Source organism: Mustela nivalis (assembly GCF_964662115.1).
Source record: "Mustela nivalis genome assembly, chromosome: 9".
Lineage (NCBI taxonomy): Eukaryota > Metazoa > Chordata > Mammalia > Carnivora > Mustelidae > Mustela > Mustela nivalis.
The window spans coordinates 60,976,298-61,000,042 of record NC_139028.1 but is presented as its reverse complement, the minus strand read 5'-3'; the positions used below and the strand labels follow the sequence as shown (position 1 = coordinate 61,000,042).

Sequence of the window (23,745 nt, the reverse complement as noted above, 5' to 3'; positions counted from 1 at the left end):
TGACCTGAGCCAAAGGCAGAGGCTTTAACCCACTGAGCCACCCAGGTGCCCCTTGAGTTAATTTTCATATAAAGTATGTGAGGTTTAAGTCAAGGTTAATTTTTTTGCCTGTGGATATAGTTGCTTCTGTGCCCATTGTTGAAAAGGCTGTCATACTCTACTGAATTGCTTTGACACCTTTGTCAGAAATCAGTTGGGCATATTTGTGTGGGTTTATTTCTAGGTACTCCATTTGTTTCATTGATCTTTGTATCTCTCTCTTTGTTAGGACCATACTGTCTTGATTACTATAGCTATATAGTAAGCTTTAATGTAGATAGAGTGACTCCTTCCACTTTATTTTTCTATTTCAAAATTATTTTAGCTATTCTAGTTTTGTTGCCTTTCTAATTTAAGCTTAAATGTATCTGTGTACAGTAATACCTTACTGGGATTTCCTAGGAATTACATTAAACTTCTGGATGAGTTTAGAAAGAATTGACATCGTGTTGAGTTATCCAGTTCATGAACAGAGTGTGGCATTCCATTTATTTAGGTCTTCTTTCACTTCTTTCATCAGTGTTTCACAGTTCTCAGTATGCAAATCCTGTACAAGTTTTGTTACATTTATACTTAACATATTTCATTTTCTCTGTGTTGTTTTATTTTCATTTCTCATATTGAGAGTGAGTTTGAAAAAAACTTTATGTTTGAGAGCCCTTTGTATTTCATTTTTTTGTGTACAATCTGTATTCATTGTCCATACTTCTGCTGTGGTATTTTTCTCATCAATTTCTGGGAATTTTACTATATCAGGATAATTAGCAAACCCTGTGTGTGTTTCATGATTTACAGGGATTTTCCTCCCAGTTTGCTTGTCTGTTAACTTTATTTATGAGGACTTATGCTGTATAGATCTTTTTTTGTTTTTATATAGTTGAATTTATCAGTGTAGTCTTTAATGCTTCTAGATTTTTAGTTATGATTCACATTTTCTACATTTAAATATTTTTCCAATTTATCCCAGTATGAGGAATTGATTACGTATTGCAGTCTTGGGAAGTTGGTCTGTAGTTTTCTTTTTGTGTACAGTCTTTGTTAGGCTTTAGTTTAATATTATGTGCTTTTGAGAAAGAATTGCAGTGTTTTCTTTCTTAAAAATGCTTGGAATTAAAAAAAAGCTTATTGAGTTTTAATTTATATGCCATTCAAATAACCATTCAAATGACAGTTTAGTAGTAGTTAGTATATTCACAGATATGTGTGACCATCACCACAGTTAATTTTAGAACATTTTCATCACTTCAGAAAGAAACCCTGTAACCTTTAGTTATCATTCTCTACTCCCTATGACAGCCTCTCCAGCCCTAAGCAACCACTAATCTACTTTCTGTTTTTGGATTTTTATATGAATGGTCTCATGTAATATGTGGTCTTTTGTGACCAGTTTCTTTCACTTACCAGTGTTTTCAAGGTTCATACATATATTGGTATTTAATTTGTTTTTGTGGCCAAATAATACTTCACATTTTGTTTATCCATTTGTCCACTGATAATACATTTGGATTTTTTCCACCTGTTGGCTGTTATGAGTATATTCTCTGGAAAGTATTCATGTGTAAGTTTTGGGTATTCAGTTCTCTTGTGTATATATTTTGGGGTGGACATGCTCAGTTTATGGTAACTCTATAATTGTTTGAGAAACTACTAGACTGTTTTCCATAATGACTGTACCATTTTACATCTGCATTTGTGTATGAGGGTTCCAGTTTCTCTGCCTCCTTTCCAACACTTGATATTCTCTGACTTTTTGATTTTACCCCTCCAGGTTTCTGTGAAGTGGTATTTCATTGTAGTTTTGATTTATATTTCTCTGATGACTAATGATGTCAAACATCTTTTCCTCTGCTTATTGGCCCTTTTTATATCCTCCTTGGAGAAATATTTATTTATATCCTTTGTCTACTTTTAAATTGGGTTGTCTTTTTATCAGTGAGTTGTAAAGATTTGTTTGTTGTTTTTTTTTTTTTTTTAGTTTATATATTTTTTATATTAAATCCTTGTTATTAGATACATGATTTACAAATATTTCCTGCCATTCTGTTGGTTGTCTTTTCACTTTCTTGGTGATGTCCTATTACAGAAGTTTTTTTTTTTTTTTTAAAGATTTTATTTATTTATTTGACAGAGAGAGATCACAAGTAGGCAGAGAGGCAGGCAGAGAGAGAGAGGGAAGCAGGCTCCCCGCTGAGCAGAGAGCCTGATGCGGGACTCGATCCCAGGACCCTGAGATCATGACCTGAGCCAAAGGCAATGGCTTAACCCGCTTGACCACCCAGGCGCCCCTACAGAAGTTTTTAATTTTAGTGATGTCCAGTTTATTTTTTCTAATGTTCCTTATGCTTTTGGTATCATGTTTAAGACTCTTACCAAATTCCTAATCATAAAGATTTATTCTGTCTTTTTCTAAGTGTTCGGTAGTTTTATCTCTTAAATTTAGGTCTTTGATCCATTTTGAGTTAATTTTGTTATGTGTGAAGTAAGCCTCCCATTTTGTTTTTTTGCATATGTCTATCCATTTGTTCTAGTACCATTTATTAAAAAAACTATCCCACCCCACCCCGCTGCCTGCTCCGTTGAATGGTCTTGGCATCTTGTTGAAAAATCATTCGGTTTATTTCTGTGCTTTGAATTCTATTCCATTAATTTGTATGTGTATCCATATGCCAGTGCCACATTGTTTTGGTTACCATTGATTTGTAGTATGTTTTGAAACCAGGAAATGTAATTGCTATTATCTTGTTCTATTTTTAAAGATTGTTTTGACTGTTTGGGTTCCTTGAAATTCCATATGTATTTTGGAATCAGCTTATTAGTTTCTGTAAAGAAGTCAGCTGAGATTCTGATAGGGATTGCATTGCATCTGTGGGTCAGTTTAGGAGTATTACCATCTTAATAATGTTTTTTGACCCATGAACATGAGATGTTTTCCCATTTATTTAGATCTTCTTTAATTTATATCAACAATGTTGTGTGGTGCCTAGAGTATAAGTTTTACACTTGTTTTGTTGAATTTATTCCTAAGTATTTTTTTGAAGCTACCATGAATGAAATTGTTAATTTCATATTTTGGATTGTTCATTGCTGATTTATACAAATAAAACTGATTTTTGTGTTGTTTGATACCCTGTACCTTTGCTGAAGTCATTTTTAGTTCTAATAGTTTTAGGTGAATTTCTTAGGATTTCCTCGTAAAAGATCATGTGATCTACAAATGGAGATGATTTCTGCTGTTATAGTCTGGATGCCTTGTTTTTTGTTTTTTTGTTTTTTGGAGGGGGGGGGGTTTATTGTTGTTGTTGTTGTTATTTTGCCTAATTTCCCTGACAAGAGTCTCTAGTAAAATGTTGAGTATAACTTTTAAGAGTGCGCATCATTGTTTTGTTCCTTGTTCCTTCTTTTCATAGAACTTCTTTTAATGTCTTTTGTAAGGCAACACATTGTTACTAGCAACAAACTCCATTTTCATTTACCTGGTAAAGCCTTCATCTTCCCTATATTTCTGAAAGATAGCTTTGCTGGATATTGGATTCTGCATTGGCAGTTTCTTTGAATACTTGGAATAGTTATTTCTTAATAACTGCTGAGAGGTCAGTTATTAACCTTAATGCGGTTCCTTTATAAGTGATGCTTTTTTTTTCATTACTTTCAAGATTTTTCTGTTGTTTTTGACTTTCACCATTTTTAGTATGATGTGTCTGTTTGTAGATCTCTCTGTGTTTATTCTGTTTGGTGTTTGAAGAGCTTCCTGGATGTTTAAGTTACTGCTTTTCAATAAATTTAGGACATTTTCTGCTATTTCTTTGAATATTTCTTCTCTTTTCTTGCTGTTCTTTTCTTTTGGTAGTTCTCTTACTATAGGTTTGAGCACTTTTTGGTGTTCTACATTTCTCTGAGGTTCTGTTCATTTTTCTTCATTCTTTTTTCTTTGACATTTTTCAGCTTTCATAATCTCAGTTGCTCTTTTCACATTTGCTCTTTTTTATTTTTTTAATATTTTTTCTTTGTTGGAGAGAATGAGAGAGAGAGGGAGAGATAGAGAGAGGGAGTGCGCGTGAGAAGGGGGAGAGTCAGAGGGAGAAGCAGACTCCCTGCCAAGCAGGGATCCAGGGAGTCCAGGATCATGACCTGAACTGAAGGCAGTCACTTAACCAACTGAGCCACCAGGCGCCCCACATTTGATTTTTAATTTTTTTCCTGCCAGTTCAGATGTACTCTTAAGCCCCTCTAGTGAATTTTTTATTTCCGTTATTATATACTTTTTAATCCCAAATTTTCCCTTTGGTTCTTTTTTTCTAATTTCTTCTGTTTTATTAATATTCTCTGTTTGATGCAACTTTGTTGTCATACCCTCTTTTACTTTTCTATAATCATGCTTTCCTATACTTCTGTGAACATGTTTACAACGGCTACTTTCAAGTCTTTTGTTGTTAAATCTGACATATGATGCTCTCATAGGGAATTTCTGTTGCCTGCTTTTTCCCCCCAGTGTATGAGTCATATTTTCCTGTTTCTTTATACATCTCCTTGTAGTTTGTTGGAACTTAACATTCTAGATATTTATATTGCTAATTGAATTTATTTTACTTAATTATTTTTTAAAAAAGTAGATTCCTTGTCCAACATGGGCCTTGAACTTAGCCTGAGATTGTCACATGTTCTACCAAACTAAGCCAGCCAACAACCCCTTGATATTTTAGATATTAGACATTGTAGCTATAGACATTATATATTGTAGGTTGACACTGGTCTTGTACCTTCTCAATCTGTAATTTTGTTGTTGTTATTTACTTCATTAAATGTTGTTTAGTAATTAGGTCACTTATTTTAGTGAAGTAATCTTCTGATGGTGTTGCTCAGGGAATCACAGCTCTCGGTATGCCCACAGTTGTTCTGAGATGACAGTGATTCTCTCCTGCTCGTTCTCTGACCACACCCAGCTGTCAAACTACATTAACTGCTCTATTGTTTTCAAAAGTGTCTTGGAGTCTTAAGTTGCTTTACGAACTAGTTTAAATTGTGGCTTCTTTGAAGGAATAGTTTCAGAGGTGTATTTGTTCCTACCACAAGAAGGTTCCTTCCAGCTTCATTATACCTCAGTTCTCTCCTGCAAGCTATCTGGCCTATTGTCTTGAATGTTGGTGGTGTTTTTTTTTTTTAAGATTTTATTTATTTGAGAGAGAGAGCAGAATGAGAGAGGACATGAGCAGGGTGAAGGGCAAAGGAAGAGGGACAAGTAGATTCCCCTCTCAGCAGGGAGCCCTACTTGGGCCTCAATTCCAGGGCCCTGAGATTATGATCTGCATGAAAGGCAGATGCTTAGCCAACTGAGCCACCCAGGTGCCTCGAATGTTTTTTTCTTAAATCCATAAATTTTCTTCCAGTTGCCACATCCTTAGCTGTTCTTGAGAGGTTGAACTTCTTCATGTGGTATTACAAATGAAGTCAGTTCCTTTGGGAAGAGATTACAGACTATCTGTTTTACTATCTATTTCTACTCTCAGGCAGCTCTGGAGCTCTTCTCTGAATGACACTGCTGCTCTAGAGGCTTGAGCATTCAGTGAAGGCAAGGGTTGGAGTGTGGGCAGCAACCTGATATACCCTCTTGGCTTGCTTCTCTAGAGCCACCACCTCACAAGCCAGGGCAGTGGTGATTAGGATTCCAGTTTCTCAGTAGCGTTGTGCCCAAAGTCTAGCCTTTGTTCCATAAGTTGGGGGCTTGGCCAAAGAAGGGAATGCTCACTTCTTGACATCACTTGCCTGGGGCTTAGCAGTACCTACCTGGGGGCAGGATGAGGTAAACTGAAGTCTTGGGGCTCCTCAGAAGTAAACCCTCCAACAAGGAGCTCAATAAGCGGAAACCTTGTGTTCTTGACTACAGCAGTCTGGAGAGGAGTTTGCCTCATTCGTAGTGGGTAGGGAGGGACAGGTCTTAGTTTAAATACCACAGATCTCTCCTTTCTTTCTTTCTTTCCTTTTTTTTTTTTTTTTTAAAGATTTTATTTATTTATTTGACAGTCAGAGATCACAAGTAGGCAGAGAGGCAGGCAGAGAGAGAGGAAGGAAGCAGGCTTCCTGCTGAGCAGAGAGCCTGATGAGGACTCCATCCCAGAACCCTGGGATCATGACCTGAGCCAAAGGCAGAGGCTTAACCACTGAGCCACCCAGGCTCCCAGATCTCTCCTTTCTTACTGAATTTTTCTGCATATTCTTGAATAAATTTTTCCTCATTTGTCCTTGGGACTATTCCCTGAGCTTCTCATTGGTATCATTTTACTAGTTCCATTGGGTTAGCAGATTAGCAGAGCTCCTCATGCTCTCTTGTCAGAAATTGATCTCTGAATGGTTTTTGTTTTTAATTGAGATATAATTGGCATATAGCACTATTAGTTTTCAGTGTATAACATAATGATTTGATTGATATATATATATGTATTATTAAATACTCACCCCAACAAGTTTAGTTAACATTTATCACTGCACATTAACAAATTTTTTTTTTTCCTGATGATGGGAACTTTAAAGAGGAATGGTTTTAAATACATTGTAATTATCTTTTTTTTACAAAGCTGTGGAATTGTTCTGTGAAACTATCTGGGCCTGCTATTTATTGGTGAAGGGGGAGGAGTTCCTTAAAATTTATTTTAAAGAAATTTGTCTATTTAGATCCCTGTCTTTTCTGAAGTCCGTTTTGATAACTAATATTTTTCTAAATAATTATCTGTTTGATCTAAATTTTCAATCTATTTACATAGGACTGAGTAAAGTAATCTCTTATGATTCCATTAAGTTTTTTCTGACTATGGTTATTGGGGGGGTAGATGTAGTTATTTTTATATGTCTTAAGCATTATTATAATTCACTAATGAGGTAATACTGGAAAAAAATTTTTTCTCTACAATTTGGTTATGATTTATTATAATCAGGATTTCTTTATTTCTACAATAATAGTGCTTTATTGAATTCTTGCTGTGTATTAGGCACTTTACAATTTTGATTTATTTAATCTTTATAACAATCCAAGAATGTCTATACTCATAGTATCTTTATTTTATGGATGAGAAAATTGAGCTATAGAGAAAATAATTTGCCCAGTTATGCCTAGGTGATGATCATAGTTTTAACTTCTTAGTTGGCCTACAGAAATTTAAAATTATTTAAGGTTGTTAAATAAATAGATGTATTTACTTCCTAATGTCTCAATCTAAATCACTATCCAAAAATTAATATAATTTTTAGTTGTCTATGACAATATACTCCATCCCATGGATTTTTTCAATGAAGTTAGTGGGGTGAAAAGGGTTACCAAATTTTCCTTCCTCAATTAACAATTAGTACTTAAATTTGTAGTTAGCATGAGGGATTCGTTTTATTTTTTATTTTACTTTTTTGGAGAGCTTTCTTTTAAATGGATATTTTACATTTGGAGAGTCAGTGTAACAAAACACTTAAATAAAAATTGTGAAAAATGTAAAAAAATCCACATTATTACACTAATTTGGTTTGAAAACTCTTATTTGACATGATCATATACAAAAAATTTTTTAAAGAAATTGTTAATAGTTTCTGTAATATCTTAATTATATTCTTGAATGAGAGAAGTTAGGAAAGATAGGAATTTAAGGAATAAAAATTGAGTGTCATCATTTTGGAAAAAAAAAACTTCCTGTTTAGGCAAGACTGAGTAAATACGTGTAACTACTGCCCTCTTGGGTTGGTATAAGGAACATGTTTTTCAAAATAATCTGTGTTGAGATTTCTCTTTCTTCTTTTAAAGGTGTTAAAATTATCACACAACAAGTTCAACCAAGTAAAATCTTACCCAAACCAGTGACAGCAACTCTGCCCACCAGTAGCAATTCCCCTATTATGGTGGTTAGCAGTAATGGTGCAATTATGACAACTAAACTGGTAACCACTCCCACTGGTAAGTTTTCTTGAGCGTCAGTCCATTCATTCATCATTTTTTCATTGACTAGTTTCTTTGTATCAACATAGTGCTTGACACTGGGAATGTAGGGATAAATCAGACAGTTCTTTAAGAGGCTTTCCCTCCAACTAAAATTAGCTTTCTTTTATTATTGTCATGGTCTTCTGTTTTTTTACTTTATAGCACATACTACAGTTTCTCATTTCTTTGATTATTTGTTGATTTACTGTAGTTCACCTTGTTATACCATAAGCTCCATGAAAAGGGACAGTCTTTGTTTTATTCACCATATATATGTTGAGCTGGTCTGAAAGTAGGTGTTTATTCAGGATTTGTTGAGGGACTGAAAACATACTCTCTCAGCCCAGAAAGATTGTAATCTTAGGAGGTTGAAAGTCTATATTACATTGTGGTGTAGTAAGCATTACTCTGACTGAGAGAAGCACAAGATGCCTTTTTGCCCAGATATGAGAGCACCCAGGCTATGTCCAAGGAAGTGACAGTGTAGAACATTTTAAATAGTACCACCCTTTGTATCCTTGAGCAGTTTACTAATCCCTCTAAGTCTTTTCTCTTGTCTATTAAATGGGCTAACAATACCTGTACCATAAGGTTATTGTAAGTATTAGAGGAAATCAGGTATGTAAAGTCCCCAGCAGAGTAATAGCTGTTATTATTAATTAACATAAGAATTAGCTATTACTATTATTTTAAATTTGTGTAACTCTTACCAGATTTTTTTGAGAAGGGCCAGTACGTAGATGATAGAATCTAAATAATGTAAAATGATACCCATCTCAAGTTTATAAAGCTATCATTTATTGGCCAGTATGTAAAGTTCTATGCAGACATACACTTAATCTCCCTTAGGCTGATATCTCCACTTTTAGCGGCAAAACAGAGACTGATGTAAAGCACCTTGCCCAAAGTCATGCAGCCAATAAAAGCAAGATCTGGTATTTGAACCCCAATCTGTTTGACTCCCTTTTTTTCTTTTAAATTGTGACAAAAATAGAACATGAAATTTACCATTTTAAGGGTGTAGTTCATTGACATTCAGTGTCGTTCATATTATTTTATACCTATCAATCACCATTAGGCTTCAGAACTTTTTCATCTTCCCAAACTGAAACTCTACACATTAAACAGTAACTCTCCATTACCACCTTCCCCTAGTCCCTGCCAGCCAGCATTCTACTTTCTGTCTCTTCAAAGCCTGTGCTTAAAAACATGGTATTCTTGCATTAAATTTATCATATTCCACCCTCCTCGCCCCCTGCCCCAAACTTTTTTCCATTTGGTACAAAGATAATAGTGTTATCTATATATGATTCTTTACCTTAGCGAAAGGTAGTAAAAATAATAATGTGTCTGTGCCTTTGTATCTATGTTAGACATGGTGTTTCTATTTTTAAAACAAAAGCTTAAGTGGAAAATGTTTTGTTAAAATTCAGCTGATTCACGTTATGTTTGTAGCATGTTTACTTTGCACTAGATTTTTTTGAGGGGGATTCATATGTATGTTTGTAACCAGTTTAAATTAATTCAACCTAATGTTCTTTGTTTGAGTTGTGATTGTATTAAAAAATTTTTAAATATCTTGCTAAAAGCATTTTTGCAGGATAACCATTGAAAACGGTTATTACGATGACCATGAGAAAGCATGAAAAAATGCTTTCCTATCAAAGAAGGTATATTCATTCTTCCCCAGACTAATAGTTCTTTTTTTTTTTTTTTAAGATTTTATTTATTTATTTGACAGAGATCACAAATAGGCAGAGAGCCAGAGGGGGAAGCAGACTCCCTGCTGAGCAGAGAGCCTGATGCAGGGCTTGACCCCAGGACCCTGGGATCATGACCTGAGCTGAAGGCAGAGGCTTTAACCCACTGAGCCACCCAGGTGCCCCCAGACTAATAGTTCTTAGTGCAAGAATAGTATTTCTGAGTTACTGGACTTTTAGGAAACTATGACAGGCTCATCTGATTAGTTTTTAATTCCTGTTTGGGAAAAGAAAGAAGTCCTTAGGGTAGTGGGCAAGAGTGCCAAATCCTTTGAGAGACATGAAGAAAAATACTCTAACAGGTCAGTTAGAGTTGAGGAAATATGTAAATAGTGAACTTTTTTGGCTAGAAGAAATATTTCTGGCAACTCTTGGCAGCTTCAACTTTAATCTCTAGTAAAATGATGGAATAATTCTTTAAAAGATGGAAATATATTTAGAGAGTAGCAGAGTACAAAATAGTAAAAGTTTATAAAATTTTAAGCAAACAATACTGCCTTATTTGCTGAGTGCTGACATTGGGTTTGGCACTGAGACAGCATAAAATAGATGCAGAAACCTTAAAGTCTATAACAGAAATATCTAAAATGCTCTGGCAGGGAATATGATTAAACTTGTTTCTTTTGGCATAGAACTAGTGGAAGAAGGGTAGTGGAAGAAAGGAACATAGCTACTTGTACTTTTTCTTGAGGTTAGTAATTTGATGCAACACATCACAAAATTTTATGTGTAAAATTAATTCAAATTGACTTGGCCTTAGTTCTTGCTATGTGCATTGAAAACTGGCTATAAATTGTTACTTAATGTCTTGACACCTTGAAATTCCATTTTCAAGTTAAAGCAATATAGATTACATTGAATTATAGCTAAACTGTATAAATTGTCATTCTTCTATAAGTAATGACAAGTTTTTCTTCGGCTTTTCCCTTTTTATAGGCACACAGGCAACCTATACCCGGCCGACAGTGAGCCCGTCCATAGGTCGGATGGCTGCAACCCCTGGAGCTGCAACTTACGTGAAAACTACCAGTGGTAGCATCATTACAGTTGTACCCAAGTCATTAGCCACCTTGGGGGGCAAGATAATTAGCAGTAATATAGTTTCTGGTAGGTATATCTGAAATATGTTAAATCTATAGGTAACTTGTAAGAGGAAAAAGCTTTTCACTGTTGAAGGATTCTTTTTGATCTGTTTTCTGCTTACTATTCTGGAGCTTTATTTTTAGTCCTGATGTTTAGTGATTTTAATCTAGTTTTTTATTTCTAGTATTGAGTTTTCACACATTAAGTTTTTGATTTTAAAATAGAACATTTAGTTGTTTTTCATCAGAATGGAAATACTTTGATTTACATTTGTATGGAGATTTTTCTTTTACTAAGTATTCTCCCATTTGTCAGTCCTTTCAGAACTGATAAATCCAAATAGTTGGCATCACCCCCAGTTGACAGGTACAGACAGATTTAAGTTTAGAGATTGAAGTTTAGAGAGATGAGATTGACCTATCCAAGACCACACAAGCTAGATAGAGGAAGACCCTTTTTTCATAGAATAATCTTATTTTCCTATTCTTTTAAATGTCTTGAGAACTCTGCCCCCACTTAATGGCTATTCATCTAAACATGTTTGAAGGACTATATCTCATAATTTCATTTACTAATGTCACTTTAGCTTGTTAAAAATAAAGATTATTTGAATATCTTTTTATTTTCTTTTCACCATTATATTGATTGTTTACTTTTAAGAAATATTTTACTCAGATAGTGAAAGCTAATACTTTACTGGTATTCTGGGACTTTACCTGGTTTTTATCAGCTCATTAATTCCTGCAGTATTGGACTATGGACTCTGAAGTGGAATGTTAACATAGCATCTATTTTCTTCATTAGTTTTTAATTAAAATTATGTAAATAATCTCTCATCAAGCAAGCCCTGTGAACTTCAACTGTCTACCATTTTTGTGGACTAGCCATATTTTTTATGCCCCTGGTGAGTTGTTCTGTGAAGGGATTGAAGTACCTGGTAATATATGATGTTGCTGATATCTCAAGGACTGAAATTAAAAAAAAACAACAAAGCAGGGCATGATATTGGCATAAAGCACAGTATTTAAAGCTGCTAATATTGGCTCTATTTTTAAGTGTAAGTGAGAAAATCTGATGTTTGCCAAACTGAGGAAGGTGAAACCAGTAGGGAAAGAATCATCATACTCCAGCTTTAAGAGGATTTTTTAAAATAACACAGTGAAAACTCAAATTATGATTTATTACCTGACAGTATCTTAATGGTATAGAGCACAGTCTAAAACATTTTTCAAAAAGTGATCATTCTTCATTGGTATGTAGCTTTTTATCACTATAATAGTTTTTCTTTACTTACATATGAATTCATAATAACTTTACAGCTTGAAGGAATGTCTAGATGTCATGAGGTCACTGTTGTTAGACCTTCTTTATGATTTAGCTGCTTTGTACCAGGTTAGAGCGGTACAGTAAGCAAACATATTTTTTCTGGAAGCCAGAGATCTGTATCCTACACATGTAAACATTTTATCTACCTTTGTATGTAAATATAAAACAACTCATGGTTAGCTGCTATTTCAAGTACATATGGTATACATGAGAAGAGTTCTTAAACTTTTCTAGCTATAGGATATACTTGGCACAAAGTTGAAATGGTGCTATTTGTTGTGTGGAGCTCATTTTGTGCCTACTCCCACCTCACTGAAACTTTTATTTTAAGGAATCTCTTATTTCTGACTGCTCTAAGCTGATCCTTATTGCATATCAATATCCCTTATGAAGACAGTTCTCTTATTTTGTAATGTTTTTGTTATTTCGTGATAGTGGGATCACAGTTTAGTTTATTAGCAGTTTTCAGACCCTGGTTATCTATTCATATAGAACTGGTAAGCCTAGTTGGATGAATTTGGGTAATCCATAATTAGATGCTGAATTCTAGAGTTTGTGCCTACCCTACTCCCTTATCCCCAAACAAAAATGAAACACTTTTCTTAAAAGACACCCAGACATCTGGGGTGCCTGGGTGGCTCAATCGGTTAAGCAGCTGCCCTTGGCTCAGGTCATAATCTCAGGGTCCTGGGATCAAGCCCCACTTTGGGCTCCCAGCTCAGTGGGGAGTCTGCTTCTCCCTCTCCCTCTCTCCCCCCTGCTCATGCTCTCTCTCTTACTGTCTCTCTCAAATAAATAAATAAAATCTTCCAAAAAAATTAAAAAAAATAAAGATACCCAGACAGCTAGCTGTAAGAATAGAAGGCTTTAAGAAGGAAAATGGTACTTTCCCCCTTATCATGGGTAATTTGGAAAATACAGAAAGATACAACGAAAATTAAAAACATGATTTTTACCATCCAGAGAACTATGGTGAAATTCAAGTGTATGTATTTCTCTTGGTTCCATTTTCTGTTCTTTTTTTTTGGTTATAAGTGAATGTATGTATATTTTTAAAATTACATTGAAATCTATTATAATCAGCTTTTACCCTTTTTTCATAGAATAATCTTATTTTCCTTTTCTTTTAAATGTATCTTGAGAACTCCTCTGCCCCCATTTAAGGGCTACACAATGTTTCCTTATATGATGCACCATAGTTTAGCCATTTTCTCATTATTGAGTGTTTTAGGTTTCTTCCAATTTTTTTGGTTATTATAAATCAATTACGTGATGTTCTTACTTCCTTTTCTCTAGAAAGCAAGGTCATGCTTCCAAAGTGCTTTCTAGAAAGGTCAGGTTTTTCCTTTCATTAGAATAAACTAAATGGAAGGCATGACTATTTTTGTAGTTATTTAACTCCTCAGAATCAGCTATTTACTTCTATGTATATATGTAGAGAGGCCTATCAGATATGTAAGTTTTTTGGTGACCTTTGCTGAGGGTTGGTTAAGGAACCATGGCTATTTTATACAGAAGATTGTTGCATCCTTCAGAGATGAACTCTTTAACAAATGAACTTTTATAAGCTCTGTTGTAGCATGAGAACTGTAGACTGACTACAATGAAAGTGTAGAGGTAGACCTTTATTTTAATTTTTTTAGATTCAATTATTTTAGAGAGAGTGGTTGCCTGTACAGGTGGGCAGAGGAGCAGCAGGAGAGGGAGGGAGAGAGAATCTCCAGCAGACTCCCCTAGAGTGCAGAGCCCTATGAGGCGGGGCTCAAGTAGGGGCTTGATCTCACCACTCTGAGATCATGATCTAACCAAAACCAATAGACTGATGCTCTGAAACCAAGCAGTATTCTGATGCTCAAACTGAGCCACCTAGGCACCCCTAGAGGAAGATCTTTTTTTAAAAAAATGAATAACACTTGTTTCATCCATACAACATAGTTATCAACTGAAAGAAACATGCTCACTGGAATTTCACACTTTAATAACTTGATAATTCTATGTTTTAATATGACACTGTACTTTTCCTTACGTTATGCCTTTTTCTTCTGTTTTCTACCTTCTCCCCCCACCCTTCATTTTGTTAAGCTGGTGAACTTAATTTACAACTGTTCAATAAATTGACAAATCCCTGTAATGGAAAGTTTTAGACAGTGACTTAGATACAAATATAAGGTACTTGTTTAGCAAGCTTTTCAAAAAAATGGTCCTTGTACTTTGGTGAAAGCTTAGTTTATATTTCCTCGAGATAATTTTTAATGCTTACTTTCTAAAAACATTTTTATAAACCAAATATTTAGTGAGGCTGAATTGTTGAAGGAGTCATAGTAATCAGTCATGTATGAAGGATTGAGATTAATTAAGAGTTGAAGTTGATACATATGAATAATGGGCAGTGTGGTCTTTGTGGCTCTTAACAGCTTACTATTCAAAAACTACAGATAGATGGAAAATCATTTGTGAAGCTGGTGTTTGGATAAAAGTGTGTTTTTATGTAACCTGATGGTGTTATCTTGGACAGACAAGACATTAGATGATGGCAAGTGTATTATAAAGATATATAAAGTAATAAGCAATAAGATTGCCAAGAACTGACTAGAATATTCTTGTTTTTAGTGTAACCTTATGTCTAAAACTCTCATCATGAATGCTGTCTTTCTTGTAGAAAAGAATATAATTTTGTTTAATTTTTCTTCTTGGGAACTTATTAATCCATCATGTTTTTAAATGGTACCTGTTCTGTGCTTAGTCATTTGATAAATGATATGCAAGCCTAGAAAAGAAAAGTATGACTTGTCTTCATGGGCAGAGGAAATCATAGGCATAGAAGTAGCATTATAACATATGCTCGAGGACCAATGTGGAAAATAACATACTCAAGGAGATAGATAGATAGGATAGTCCTGAAAATTAAAGTCTGGCAAAACCTGGAAACCTAAGAGGAATTTGGGCTCTATGTGACAGGTACTAGGAAACCATAGTGAAGAAGTTACTTACTAGACGAGAGTTTGTGTTGTATATTATGGAATAGGAACAAATAAGATCAAGTAGGTAGATTTAAGGATCGGGTCATGTAGGATTGTGAAATCTAAGAGGGAAAGTTAGATCTAGATAAAATAGGGATTGGGAAAGTTTGTTTTGTTTTAAAGTAATCTCTATCCAGAATAGGGCTCAAATTTATAACGCCAAGAGTCGTATGCTGTACTAACTGAGTCAACCTGTAGCCCTGGGCAGGTTTTTGACCAGTTTTACATTGGGTTCTTGACATGATCAAACTGGTTTTTTAAAAAGAATGTTTGGGGGGTGCCTGGGTGGCTCAGTTGGTTAAGCAACTGCCTTTGGCTCAGGTCATGATCCTGGAGTCCCGGGATCGAGTCCCACATCCGGGTCCTTGCTCGGCGGGGAGTCTGCTTCTCCTGCTGACCTCTCTACTCTCATGCTCTCTCTCTCTCTCAAATAAATAAAATCTTTAAAAAAAATAAAAATAAAAAGAATGTTTGATGTAGCAGGAGCATGAGAGCTGTTTGTATGATACAGAAACTTGAAATAGGGAGAAAATATGGGAAGCCAAAAGAGAAGAGGATCTGTTGACATTGATAACATTTTGAAAGAAGACATAAGTTGATGACAAATCGAGTTTGTTCACATACTCATTGAACAACTGTTACTGAGTAATTCCTATACAGTCTGTGATAAACCCTGAGGAATTAGGGATGCAAAAAGATAGAGTTTGGAGCTCCAGGGGCTTTCACAAAGCAAGATTTGCACCAGGATTTCTAACTGTGACAATCAGAAGAATATGGGGTACAAATTTGATAGGTATAAGAGAAGTAGGTTGTGGAAGGATGTAAGGAAGAGAGCACAGTAATATGTTTGGATCAGTAGATGTAGATCTACTGAATAGATATTAATGGTTGAAAATATAGATCCATTCATATAAATATATAAATTGGAGTTTCATACTCATACTCTTCAGAGTGCTACAGATCACAAGAGCATGTGTTTAATTTGTGCCTTGGCCTATGAGTGTTTGGTTTTTTTTAAATCACATAAACATAAATGGCTTACTTTCATAAATTTTCTATACAGTCTAAAGTTATGTGATTTTGTTAAGTATTTACCTCTTTTTAATGTTCTTTTTTGAAGAGTTTTTGCATCACACTAGTCAAATAAATATAATACTGGGTTTGGGGAAACTTTTGTCGTGGAAGGCAGATTTTTATTTGTTCCAATTAACTAGTCAGGGGAGGAATATTGACGGGGAAACTGATAGTGATATTTTAGATTTTGATTTTGGTGTACAGGTTTTCAAATTCCAAAAAGATGATTGCTGTAAAAGTTAATTCTTAATATTCTCTCATTCTGGGCAACTTCTGCTTACTTTTCCAAGCCTTCATTTTCATCCTCATGACAACTTTTGTGTCATCTGAGAATGACATTAATATATGTATTAATTATATACTGCATAAACAGAAATAACCAAATATCACTAGTCCTTAACTCAGGCCTCCTTTTCTCCCCCCTTCTCTAAGGAACGACTACCAAAATCACTACAATCCCAATGACTTCCAAGCCTAATGTGATTGTTGTGCAAAAGACTACAGGAAAAGGAACGACTATTCAAGGCCTCCCAGGCAAAAACGTTGTCACAACATTGCTAAATGCTGGAGTAAGTAAGAGCTTGTACTGCAGACTGAGCGAGTCCACTGAGGATTTTAAAGACCAGCTATATAAATATTTGCCTAAGGACTTCAGAACCCCACAATGGCCTGTATGGTTTGATTTACCACTACTGTGATGTAATAACTGTTAAAATACCACCAGCTGATGCCATTTTTCACAGTAATTTCTAAAACATGTTGCTCATAGCTACATTGCTTATGACCATGATTTAGATGCTTAGCTTAGTCTAGATGGAGGATTTCACTGGCTTAACTACAGGGAGACCTCTGTTAGAGGACAGTTTTATTCCTGCCTCTGGCCAGTAGACACAAGCCTAGTATTGGCCCACGCTGGGCAAAGTGAAATATTTGGAATGAAGAAAATTAATTTATAGGAATTTACTTTCATAATTAACTGCTTCATTTGTAGTTGTGAAGGCAGTTGTGCAGAAGTTTGGAGTTAGACAAACCTGGGCTTTGTCTCTTAGTATCATAGTTGTTTGACCTTGGCAAATTTACTCAACTTCTGTCATCCTTAATTTCCTCATTTATAATTTGGGGATGATGATCTTTACCTCTGAGTTTGTTCAGTAACTGGTAGCTGTTTTGAAAATGCTTAGAACAGTGCCTTGTGCGTAGGAAGTCCTGAATAAGTAGTTTTTTTTCTTACTGTTGTTATTCTTGGTACTTAACTATTTAGGCTTGGTAATGTCCTGACTTTGCTAGAAAAAAAAAAATGCTGTACTTCATTTTAGTAGATTTTGAGTATCTATCTCGAGTAGATCTTGAGTAGGCATCACAATCTTTATAATGTTGGCATTAGATCTTTTCATCATGTGGGAAAACATAGCCTGAGTTTACACGGAAGCCAAAAAAGCCTGGATTAGAATTCCTATTTTCAGAACCCTTTTATAGTCTGGTTTACAGTTTCATAGAATTTGATATGTAAGAGGGGATGCCATGTACCCAAAGTCCTGTGGTCATATACAGCAAAGAGTTGTGTCTGAATCCTAGCTGCTAGGTATATCTAACAGCAGGAGTTTGACTCAGGAAATACTAGTAAAATAGAGCAGAGTGTAAGACTACACATATGTATATGCATTTGTACTCAACAGCTTGTTTACGTGGGCATGTCTACACACATCAAAAGAGCCTCTTCAAATAGCCTGCTAGTTGGTTTTGATAAGCTTTGAATGAGTCATTATACTTGGACAGGGCCCATTAAGCTATTTGATAGGTAGGCATGCCCACTTGCAAACTAATGGCTCTTGGCTTATGAACTAGAGCTCCTTCCAAAGCTGCTGCTGTGAACGGTGTGTTTGTATTAAAATAAGTAATAACAGCAGTGATAAACACTTCATATCTCTCTAAGATAACTATCTCCCTTACAGCAAATAGTTAAACTTGTGATTTTTATAATCCTATTTAGCTCTAAATTCAGAGTAATTACCTTCTGCCAGCTCAGCTGGGTACTTTGTTCTTACTGGCTGCTAAATTTAGATGGCCACACCTTCAGATGATGATGACTAAAAGTTAAAAACCAATAAGGTAAAAATTTTTCTTTTCAGTTTTATGGATTTTAACTTTAAGAATGAATTATTTAGTAAAATCACCATTTTTGAATTTTAACTCAAGTGTTGACTCTATAAATGACAGAAGGTACTTAAGAATAGAGCAGACAAAAGTGAAAAAATGGTGAAAAGTTAATGGGCTTAAGCTCTTTAGTTAATAGACTAAAGTGATATTAATAAAACGTAGGAAATGACCTAAGTTTGTTTTCTGTATTTTCCTGTATGACCTCAGAACATTTGTTAATATCTGATTTCATCTCTTGCCCATGCTTTTTTGCATAGAGATTGCTGTGTGTCCTTATAACTTTGTATTTGGGGAGCTTATTTTATTTGTAGGTATCCATTTAGCTATTGGTATAATGCATAATAATTTCTTATTGTATTAATGTCTATTTTGGCTAAATTAGAAAATAAAGGTAATGTTTATTTTACCCAAAATAAAATTTGGGTAAATTAGCAAATAAAGGGGGAGACTTATAATCCCAACTCTTAGAGATAGCTGTTGTTAACATTTTAGTATGTATTCTTACATAATTTCCTGACTATTTTAATGTATGTATTTTATGAATGTGACATGGTAGTAAATATTCTTATGTGAGATAATTTTTAAAATACACTTGTCAAGAAATAAGTTGTGCTTTCTTTGGACCAAAAGTTGGGCAGATGACTTTTAGGACTGTCTCAAATATGTCTAGGATTTTTGGTCACCTGAAAACATTGTACTTTGCTTTTTAATTTACAGTCCTCTCCTGATCATGCTGGTAAAACCTTGCTGTGTGATTTTTCAATAAAAGGATTTTTTTAGTTTTTGTCATTTAAATACATATAAATCTCATATATTCACTGACTTTAATTTAGGGAGAAAAAACTATTCAGACGGTGCCAACAGGAGCAAAGCCAGCTATTATCACTGCTACAAGACCCATCACCAAAATGATTGTAACTCAACCAAAAGGAATAGGTTCCACAGTTCAACCAGCAGCTAAAATCATCCCGACAAAAATTGTTTATGGGCAGCAAGGGAAAACACAGGTATGCTATAAGAAATGGTGGCTTTTGGGGCCCCTGGGTGGCTCAGTTGGTTAAAGCCTCTGCCTTTGGCTCAGGTCATGATCCCAGGGTCCTGGGATCGAGCCCCACATCGGGCTCTCTGCTCAGTAGGGAGCCTGCTTCACCCCCATCCCGACGCCTGCCTCTCTGCCTACTTGTGATCTCGGTCTGTCAAATAAATAAATAAAATCTTAAAAAAAAAAAAAAAGATACATTGGTTTTTCTTGGCTCTGGCATATTTCAAATTCCTAAAATTCCACGCTAGAAATTTGAATGAGAAGATCAATATAATCTTTTAAAAGATCCGATTGTTAAGTTATGACCAAATGTGCATAATCATCTGTTTTCAAAACCTGTGTTTCTCTCTTCAGTACTTTTTTTTGGGAGGGGGGTATCTAAATATTTGTGCCATGTCATGAGCAAAGTTTGGGGAAATGAACACCCTTGGAATAAAATCTGCTGAAGGGATATATTGTTATTTGAGAAGTAGATGCTTTAGGCAGAGTGGTAGTTATTTGGAATCTCTCAGAAACAAGTATTTTTTATAAGCTGGTATGGCTTTTGAAAGCACTTTAAATACTTATAAAATTTGTTTTACTTGAAACCTAAGTGATAGAGTAGCTAGAGATCTGTTCATTTTTCAAGCAATAGAAGATAAGGCAATTTTTCCTGGAAATTTGCCTAGAAAATTGAGGCTAAGGATTTAATCTTATGTTGCTAGACTACTATTTATTTTATAAAGTTCCTACTTTAAATGCTTTATGAGAACAGCAAAGGAAGTAATGTCAACTTTGGTTGAGAAATGTTATCCTAGAATTCTTGTAAAAGGTTTTATTTTACTTTAGTAATTTGCCCTTAGGATCAATTCCCTTAGAATGATAGTGAAATAGTATACACATTTAAACAAACAAGTTTTGTGATTAGAGATAAGTCCAAATTGCCTTTAAGTTTTAACTGGTAATAATCCTCATTTGCTCCATCATTTGCATCATAGAATAACCCGTGTTTTCATTCTTGAATTCTTGGAAATGGGTGAATTAGTGGTGTCAAAATAGGTTTCGAATCTTACATATTGGAGAAATAAAAACTAAATGTGCTCAGTCAACCATTTTTATTCTAGGCACCCAATTGAAGTCAGCTCCTAGAGTTCAGATTTTGAAGTGGAATGGTTCAGTTTGAAATCTTTCTCCCATTTCACTTATTTTAATGTCTTTGGTTTTGACCTTTGCCAGGAATTGATCTACCACATGTGTCATAATTGCTTCTAATAACAGTTGTCTAAGTCAATAGTGTTCTGGGGATCTTTCGAAGATGACTTAGATCCCCACCATTTTTGTGCAGTTGTCTCCATTAGGAATTTCATTTGGTTGTTAATGAAAAGAAACCTGAAGAAAAGTGGCTTATACAAATAAAGTTTTATTTTTATTATGTTAATAATAGTGTTTTAATTATTTTATGATGTTAAATGTTCAGATGGAGAAAATTCTAGACTATTCTTGTGGCATTGGGAATCCAGGCTCCTTGTGTCTTTCTCTTCTGCTGTCCATAGTGTGTGGCTGTCTTTCTACTATATAGCCCACACAGATTGTAAAATGACTTCTGAGGTCATCATAGGCAAGAAAAAACAGGGGAGAGCCTCTTGTCAAAATTGTGGCTGTTGCAGTCTGGCATGTACCACTTAAAATCTTGTATGTGGCCTGACTCTGATTTGTTCATAGATTGAATTAGTCTTTGATGGACAGTGTTGTGCCCAAAGCATAATAAATATACAGAATGCAGCTTCCCATGTCAGGAAAAATTCTTCATGACTTGAAGTTTGGCATTTTAAATAGTGCTCTAAAATTTAAGCTGGGTGTATTTTTGATTTTCTTCTAGGTTCTAATTAAACCCAAACCAGTGACATTTCAAGCCACAGTTGTTAGTGAACAGACAAGGCAGCTGGTCACAGAAACATTACAGCAAGCATCTAGGGTGGCAGAAGCTGGTAATTCATCTATTCAAGAGGGAAAAGAAGACCCACAGAGTTATACAGATAGTAGTTCCTCTTCTACAGAGTCCTCCCAAAGTTCCCAAGGTAAGATCCATTTTACTTCTGATTTATGTAATTGCTTCTGACATAGTGTCCCAGTTCCAAAATAGTTGAATCTAGGGGTTTCAAACAAACATGTATGGTTTGCTTTGTTGATTCTTTTGATTTTATTTTCCTTTGTTTGATATGTAATCAGTGAGCTGAAGTTTTGTTTTTGATAAGATTTTACCATTCTTTCCTGTGTAGCTTATGTTCATCAAATAATTGATAAAGTTTAGATGGTGATTTTGGCAGGTAGGTGTTAACTGAACTTGAATAATGCTGTGGTTCTTCTTGTTTCCTTTTGGGTAGTAAGAGAAGTAAGTGGGCAAGAAAGCAAATGTATCTTTTGAATGGTGACTGTTGAACCTTGAGAAAGAATCAGGGTGGCCAGAGGTGGGCCATAACTGAGCTATAAGTAGAGTGACCATACATTGCAGTTTGCAGAGAACAAGTCCTGGTTTATATCTGTTCCAGCATAACTATTAATAGCATTCCTTTTCACTCTCAAAGGTATCCCAATTTGCATGATACTGTATGGTTGTCCTAATTATAAGGAAGGAGCTATGAAGCCAGACTCTACAGTAGGGAAGCTCTTTATCCTCATTGTTGTTTTAATTATGTAGTTTGTCTAGGATATCTCTTGAAATAAATTCTTAATCATAAGCTCTGAGACCTACAAATCTAGTACTAATGTCTGTCAGTTACCTTGACCGCGCCCTTATTGTCAGATGGTAGGTATATTTATGCCTATGCTTGCTTATATGCTCCAATGCATCTACTAAGCAAAGCTGTTTATCTTCCCTTGATCATTCCTCACTCACTCCATTCCCTCTCCTTACCCCCCTATTATTTTTTCTGGAGTACTTTCTGAACATTTCACTTTTCTAATGCAAATTCTTCATCTTATGCACTTTTATTATTCTAATTGTTTAGCAGAGTCTTTCCAGATTAATGGGAAGTTCAGATTGCTTACAGGATTCAAATTCCTGATTAGTCCATTAATAGAATTTGACATTTATATATATGTCTTTTATACTATGTATTAAGTATTATGCTAGGCCCTATAAATGTTGAGTAAAATGTAATTCTTGTTAAAATCTAGAATAGGAGATTTAAAAATACACGTACAACTTCAGTATGAGTATAGTAAGTTCATTAGTAACAAATAAAAATGCCAAAGGCTAAAAATTCACACTCCAGTGAGGAGAGAATAAGAAAGCTTCATGAGGACATAGCATTTGAAGTGGTCTTTGAAAACTCCTTAATTAAAAATAAATAAAACTGTTGATTTTAACAAACAATATGACACTCATTTTAGAGAGTGGATAGTTTTCTTCAGCATATTATCAATGTTAGTAATATTTTCTGGATCAGTTTACTGAGAAGATTCAGTTTATCATTCTGTATTGATTATGAATCAGTCTTTGTACAAGTTACAATGGAGTGATGCCTCTTCTGTTTCATTTGATCTTTATTTCATAATGATTTGCTATTTAAAGATTCCATTCTTTCTTCCACACATCAGCTGTATTTTTCTCTTTTACTTTTAAATCTCTGGTTCCTTGAATAATACATGTCATTTTTTTTCCCTTGAGAAATATTTTTATAGAGGACAGGTAAAATGTTTAGCTTAAGAGTTGGTCCTAAAAGGGGGGCATGAACAGTAGATGTTTTTATATCCATAATCTCGGGTTATCTTACGAAATTTCAAGTCTTTTCCTAAGGGAGCTGTAAGCCAGTCTTTACTTCCCAAACATGCCATTTCATTAGGCAGTCTTAAGTGTTCATTCTAAGAATGGGACAGAAGTTTGGATATTTTTGGAAGTGATTGAGTGGAAGGTTTTCTGCTTTTCAATCTCTTATTATACATCTGTTTCATCTGTTTTTATTTATTTGTCATGTATCATTACATATTATTTTTAAAATATTCTGTAATACAGAAAAAGTTAACAATTCGGAGTACATATATCTAGATTATAAAGCCAGTTTTTATCATCCTTATCCCACTCATATCTTTGTATAGCTCCTTAGTGCATTCTCACAATGACTAATGATCTATATGCTGTGATTTAAAGAGAAAGGGATAGATTTTGGTTAGTCTAAGATCATGCTGGCATTCAAAGTATATGAGGGTTGTACCTGTTGGGAATGTAACACTACATAGCAGTTCATTTTTTCCTTTATATTTTTTTGTAGTTTTTGCCACTCCCTCACCTTTGGTAACTTCTTCTTTTAATGT

General features: G+C 34.8%; 1 protein-coding gene across 41 annotated transcripts in view; it reads left to right on the top strand.

Moving 5' to 3' along the window:
• EMSY (EMSY transcriptional repressor, BRCA2 interacting) overlaps positions 1 to 23,745 on the top strand; it is a 93,243-nt gene that overhangs the window by 44,475 nt on the left and 25,023 nt on the right. For all 41 annotated transcript variants that reach the window (XM_082749595.1, XM_082749590.1, XM_082749611.1 and 38 more), the window contains 5 exons: positions 7,817 to 7,966; positions 10,687 to 10,857; positions 16,686 to 16,822; positions 19,244 to 19,417; positions 21,311 to 21,509. In XM_082749595.1, the coding sequence (XP_082605721.1) occupies positions 7,817 to 7,966; positions 10,687 to 10,857; positions 16,686 to 16,822; positions 19,244 to 19,417; positions 21,311 to 21,509 (831 nt within the window). The remainder of the gene's footprint in view (positions 1 to 7,816; positions 7,967 to 10,686; positions 10,858 to 16,685; positions 16,823 to 19,243; positions 19,418 to 21,310; positions 21,510 to 23,745) is intronic.